This window comes from Cynoglossus semilaevis, chromosome 16 (genome assembly GCF_000523025.1).
Source record: "Cynoglossus semilaevis isolate Cse_v1.0 chromosome 16, Cse_v1.0, whole genome shotgun sequence".
Classification (NCBI taxonomy): Eukaryota; Metazoa; Chordata; class Actinopteri; order Pleuronectiformes; family Cynoglossidae; genus Cynoglossus; species Cynoglossus semilaevis.
Window position 1 is genome coordinate 1,196,162 of NC_024322.1, and position 6,368 is coordinate 1,202,529.

General features: G+C 40.4%; 1 protein-coding gene across 8 annotated transcripts in view; it reads left to right on the forward strand.

The window, feature by feature from the left end:
• dgkh (diacylglycerol kinase, eta) overlaps positions 1-6,368 on the forward strand; it is a 54,615-nt gene that overhangs the window by 15,139 nt on the left and 33,108 nt on the right. For 7 of the 8 annotated variants that reach the window (XM_025063682.1, XM_017039984.2, XM_008327861.3 and 4 more), the window contains 2 exons: positions 1,083-1,193; positions 5,386-5,466. In XM_025063682.1, coding sequence (XP_024919450.1) covers positions 1,083-1,193; positions 5,386-5,466 — 192 coding nt within the window. Of the gene's footprint in view, positions 1-1,082; positions 1,194-2,289; positions 2,449-5,385; positions 5,467-6,368 lie in introns of all 8 variants that reach the window. The other variant, XM_017039983.2, reaches the window with a different exon arrangement.

Here is a 6,368-nt window from a genome sequence, read left to right on the forward strand (position 1 = left end):
GAGCTCTCTCTCCTCCTCCTCCTCCTCCTCCTCCTCCTCCTCCTCCTCTTCTCCTCCTCCTCACCTCTGCTTCTCCTGAACACGTCTAAATGAGGAGATGACTTCACTCGCTTGCGCTCGCGTTCCAGTCCCTGTTTTCCGTGTTGCTGACGGCCTTATAGGGAAGTCAGCGTGGAGGTATTTCACCTTAATCCAGCGCAGGATTCATATGTCTTCAGAGCTCAGGGACGATTGCAGGAAATAATGCGCGCGCGTGACATCTGGAACATTTCGAACTCAACCCAGAAAAAAAAAAAAAATAGTATTTTTTTTTCATTAAAATGAAGTATCTATTTAATTATATATTGAAGTAGTATATTTGATATTTGTTCTCGGATTGGAAATAAATGCTAAACTAAAAGGTCCCTCGATGAGCTGCATCATGGTGTGCGGTTTACATAATGTACCGTGGTGTAATATTAATACTAATTTTATGCAACTCTGTTCTGGTACAACTGGTCTGATCTGATCGAAGAGTCGTTTTTTTTTTTTTTTTTTTTATTGTTGCCTCTGTGCGTTTGACATACGGTGTGTGTGTGTGGTTGATTGTGTGTGTGTTGTGTTTTCTGTGTTTATGTTGACACAGCTGGTGGGCAGGATGTTAGCTTCAGGCCTTAGTGTCTGTTTGTAATTCTGCCCTCAATTTTACGGCGGCCGCAGCAGCAGCAGCGGCAGCAGAAACGGCAACAGCAGTCTTCCTCTGCTAAAAATAACTGATGTTGTGTGTGTGTAGCACCTCTCCTGTCTGTACCCAGAGAATTATATTCATGGTATTTCCACCCATTTCCATCTGTGTCGCCCCGGTGGGTACATCTTAAAGCGATTTAAAAAAAAAATAGTTGAAGCACCCACAGGCGCTTAGAAGGAGTACAAATATAGCTACAACAGTTACATTAGTAAAATGACCATAATTAAGGCGATTATGTTCAATATACAGTATTTATATGGCAATCGGCTGAAAAAGTACAAAAAAAAACAAAAAAAAAACTGGCAACCTGTAGAGACGTGTCGTGTAATTGTGTGTTGTGTTTGTGTGCAATCAGACCAGTATAAAGGAGGGACTGCTGCTGAAACAGACGAGCTCTTTCCAGAGGTGGAAGAAACGCTACTTCAAACTGAGAGGACGCACGCTGTACTATGCCAAAGATGCCAAGGTTAGTAACGAAAAAAATGATCAAATACACCCACAGACACACATGGATGTGTAGCAGCATATTTACCCTAAACACTGATAAAAAAAAAGCTAGATATTTCTTCAAATCACAAGGAAAAAAAATCTTGCAGGTCACGGCTTCCTCGTGACGTACGACTGAATGGATGGAAGTCCTCAGTTGAACAACTCGTAACAAAAAAAATCTTGCAGTAGTTGCAGATTCGGAACTGTGAAAACTCATATTCCAGGAAGCTCATATTTAGGGGTTCCACTGTACCCACAATTCACCACAATCTCGGCCGGTTTATTTGAAGACAACGCTGATATACTGGCAGGAATTGAAGAAAGACACTCGCAAAGATCTTCTTCGACAGCTCTGATTCTCTTTTTTTTTTTTTCAGTTTTCTTCGCTATCAGCTGCCCCTAGTGGATGAGGATTTAATTGTTCTGCCTCTATTGACATTAAGACAATTTTCCATGTCCCAGTGGTTGGAAATCACTGATCTAGACAGCAACAAAAGAATAATAAAAAATGTTAAAAATTAAATTTCCTCAGTTTCAGAAACCAGTAAATGTCTTGTAGAAGAATAGATAATAAAAATAATCAAATAATTAGTAAATAATATAATTATTTTGCCTATAAATTGTCATTGAATTATAACATATAGTATTGTCAATATGTCTTTAGAAAAGAAAGTAACCCGTGAACCCGGAATAGCTTAATATTAGTTAATGGTAAATATTATACAAGATACCCAAAACATGACCAAAAATTACTGCAAAAATGGCAGTATTGCCAAAATGTTAAAAATAACAAAAACAAAAATAAACATTTTTTTGGCCAAATGCAAAACTTGCAAAACAAAAAAAAGAATGTGGATAAACCTTAAACAAACATTCCAACGATCCTGTTTCCTCTGCCTTAATCTCTTTCTTTCTTTAATTTATCTTTCTATTTTCATGTAGTTTTTCTCAAACATTTTTTTCTTTTCCACTTTAATCATTTGTTGTATTTTCTATTACACCTTTCTGCTCTGAAACATGTCTGTGTGTGTGTGTGTATGTGTATATGTATGTAACATGCACGTACTGTATAGTCCGGCAGCGCTTTGTCCCGCTGGCAGGAGAGGGCGCTGCAGCGAGTGTCCAGGAGTCGTGTGTGCTGGCGAGTTCTGTCCCTGCGCTGGACGGGCGGTCGGCACTCCCCCTCTGCTCTGGCTGCCGGTGGATCTGAGGAAGGCCTAGTGAATACACGGGTCAGCGCAGTGCTGCCAGGAGCCCTGGGGCCGCAGCTTTAGCAAATTTAGCAACGTAGCCTTTTTTTTTTTTTTTTTTTTTTTTTAATTAAGCAGCTGTACAACATTTAGTAGCTTCAGCCGTTTGAGCAGCTATAGCACCTGTAGAAACATTAGCAGCTTTTGTAGCACTGGCAGCGTTAGCATCTATAGAAGCTTTGTCGGCTATGGTAGCGCTAGCAGAGTTCAAACATGTGGGGATACTTCATTAGAGTCTCCTTCACTCAATTTATCCTACATTGTTTGAATTACGTTTTTTTTTTTTTTAGGGATGTCCGATAACATTGGCCGATCGATAGTATCGGCCCGATATTAGCATAATTATGTAATATCTGTAAGAATTGTTATCGGTTTTACCACCGATAATGAAAATCCGATAACGCCTGGGATTCGCCAAATATGCTGTAGTCGCTTGTAGAGTCCCGAGACGTTGACCTCAGTTTTGGCGGTAAACGGATATGCCTGGGATTCGCCAAATATGCTGGAGTCGCTTGTGGGGTCCCGAGACGTTGACCTCATTTTTGGGGGTAAACGGATGCATATATATCAGTATCAGTTGATATCGGAATCGGACGTTTAGTGTGTGGACAACATAGGCCTATTGGATATCAGCAAAAAGTTAATATCGGACATCCCTAGTTATTTTGGCTACTTGTTGTCTATTTTAAGGCTTTCGTGATCTCTTGGCATATTTTAAAGTATTTTGAGATGTACACATAATAGATAAGCAGAAAATAGATTTACTAGCTTTTGTCATTTCATAATTTTTTTTTTCTTTTGTGTCTACGAAAAACAATATCCTTTTTTAAGCCGAACTTGTTTTTGTACGACATGAATGCGTTGTATATTCACAGTAAGTGGCTGATTGGTCAAGTTGAGAGTGCGAACTTGTTTTTGTACGACATGAATGCGTGATTGGTCAAGTTGAGAGTGCTGAACAAAAACCATACCGACAAAACTGAAAAAAAGCCTCTTGGATGAAAGGTGACGCATCTGCAGACACCTGATGTCAGTTCAGTTGCCGACTTCTGAACATCACATTACCAGTATTTAACTGGGGAATTTTAAAATGTTCTCTCTTTCTCTCTCTCTCTCTCGCTTGTCCAATTTTGTATATCAGGTTTAGACGTTTAGATAAGAGTCCATGCCTTACATTTCTATGCTTACCATGCTGATCCGTGAGTAGGCTGCATCTTAGCACTTTCATTTCATCTTCTCTGACCGCAGTAAGAATGCTGAGATACCTTACGGCGTTCTTAGTCTGGTTGTATAAAGCGCCGACACACTACCGAAGCTAAGGCTAGCTGTCAGTGTCAGATAGGACACGACCTGGTATTTAGACTTAAATACTCATGAAATAAGAACATCGTCACCGTCTTATCTCACTGTTGAACGTCCTCTCCCGACGGAAAACTGAAGAGTGTCGAGTCCGATCAACTCAAAGTTTATTGGTGGAGAACCTCAGTGAACCACATGCTTTACATATGCTAATGCTAACAGAATGACCCTTATTTACCATTATATTAATTTTGAAAAAAATAAGTACAAAATCTACCAAAAAAAATAATAAACAAAGATGAAAGTAAAACTGTAAGTCAAGATACATATTTTTTTTTTTTTTTTTTTTTTTTTTGGGCAGCTTCATCCTGATTGGGTAGGCTCTTCCTGTGTAGCCTGCCAGCAGCAGCTGGTTTGGTGACTTCAGAGCAGTGGGTGTAGAACGACTGTGAGGAACTCAGATAAAATAAGAGTTTTTTTTTTAATGTATAGTTTTCCATGACAAATGTCCTGATTATATTATATAATAACCTGCCTTGACCACAGGAGGCAGCAGTGAGGCAGCATCTTGTTTTTCCCCCCTGTCATCTACCAATTTCCTCAATGCGTTGAATAGTTTACAGACTTTGTTTTCTTGGTGACAATGTCTCTGTAACAGTGAGATAAAGGCAATGTAGTCTAAAACCAGGGCTGTCAAACATATGGCGCGCGGGCCAAAACCGGGGCCGCAAGGCTGTTCAATCTGGCCCATGATGATGAATTTTTAAAACTAAAAAAAAAATACTTCATGTTTAGGATTACTTATGTAAAAATAATTTTTCATTATATATGAATACATAATAATAATAATTATCTTTACTTGTATTTTTTTGTATGAAAAAATCCATCCATTTTTTGTATGAAAACAAAAGGGGAAAAAAACATGGACTTATAGTTATTTATAGATAATTATGTTATGATTGCACTGGTCCGGCCCACTTGACCTTTAATTGCGGGCCGCATGCGGGCCCCCGAACCCAGAATGAGTTTGACACCCCTGGTCTAAACGCAGCTTTGCGTTGTAACGCTACATGTTAAGGTAAGTGTAGGACAAGTGTTGCTTAAGTATAGCCGCTGAGTAGCTTTGTGGATCAGAGAAGACACCGTCCACTTGTACGCGTGTGTGCATGTGTGTGTGTGTTGACATGCCAATCATATTTTACACACACACACAAACAGCGGCATAATCGTTTGCTCTCTGGCTGTTGTCCACTCTCCACTCCAGCCTGAACAGTACTTAACAGGGCATTCCCTGTGACAGCTGCATCAACACACACACACACACTCACACACACACACACACACACACACTGTCAGTGAGTGGTTTCATGCCTGTCATTGTAGATTCCGCTTCTCCGTGTCTACAAATAAGAACGCTTCAGCCTCGCACCTTCACGGCCAATCAGCGTAGAGCTTTATACGCTCTTGCAAACACACACACACTCACACACACTGACTGTCTCTCTCTCTCTCTCCCTCTCGCTCTCTCTCTGTTTTTCCCTGCCATCCTCTCTCTCTCTCTCTCTCCGTCGGACGCCCCCCCTCTTGACTCCACCCCATTCGCTCGTGTCTGGTTTCCAGTCTCTTATCTTTGATGAGGTTGATCTGTCGGACGCCAGCGTCGCTGAGTCCAGCACCAAGAATGTCAACAACAGCTTCACAGTGAGTGGGGAAAAATTTTTCCCTGCCATCATCACACACACAGAGACACACACACACACAATCTGCTGGCTGGTATCATTAAAGGATCATTACATTTTTTTAAGAAATATCTTTCATTACCTATTGTTTGAAACATTGTCAGATTATCTTTGAATGAAAAAAAAGTAAAGGGATATGACTGGATTCTTTTGGAATGAAGTAAATTAGTAAAACTACAAATTACGTTTTTTTCCACTGCGACCCGGTACCAAATGACCTACGGACCATCACTGGTCCTCGAACCGGGGGTTGGGGACCCCTGCTCTACGACAGTTAAATAAGTCATTACAACTTGTGTCATTTTGCTTTTTTTTTTTCAATACATTTTGGCTATAATTTTATAAGGGCTAAGTTTTAGCAGAACATTTAGATTTACTTGATATGTTATATTTTATACTGACTTTTAACCCTTTGCTGTTTTTCGCAAATTGAATTATCTATTTCTATACCCTTTTAGCTTAGCAAGTTTTGCTTTTATTCTCTTAACTCTTTCTAGTTTTGCGTGGGGACGGCTTGATACAACTCCTTCATATCCGATACCCATACGCAGCTTCCATACCTTCCGATACCTTCTAAGGTGATTGTGTCCCCGTTTACAGCATGTCGCACATGGTTAAGTTGAGCATTGGTACGAGATCGGACGGGCTGTAGTTTTGTTTTTGTTTTTTTCCCCCGATGTTCGATCCTGAAATTTTGACCAATGTCAGACCGATACGGATCCTGCGTATCGGATCGAGTATTATTATTTGGATTGGATTGGACCTCCTGGGCGTGGTCGAATCCCGGTTAGGGCGGTTGGTACCTTCCAGTGGACTCACCACCCGCAGGAAGATTCAGGAGGGTTTGGTACGGTAGTAAAGTCA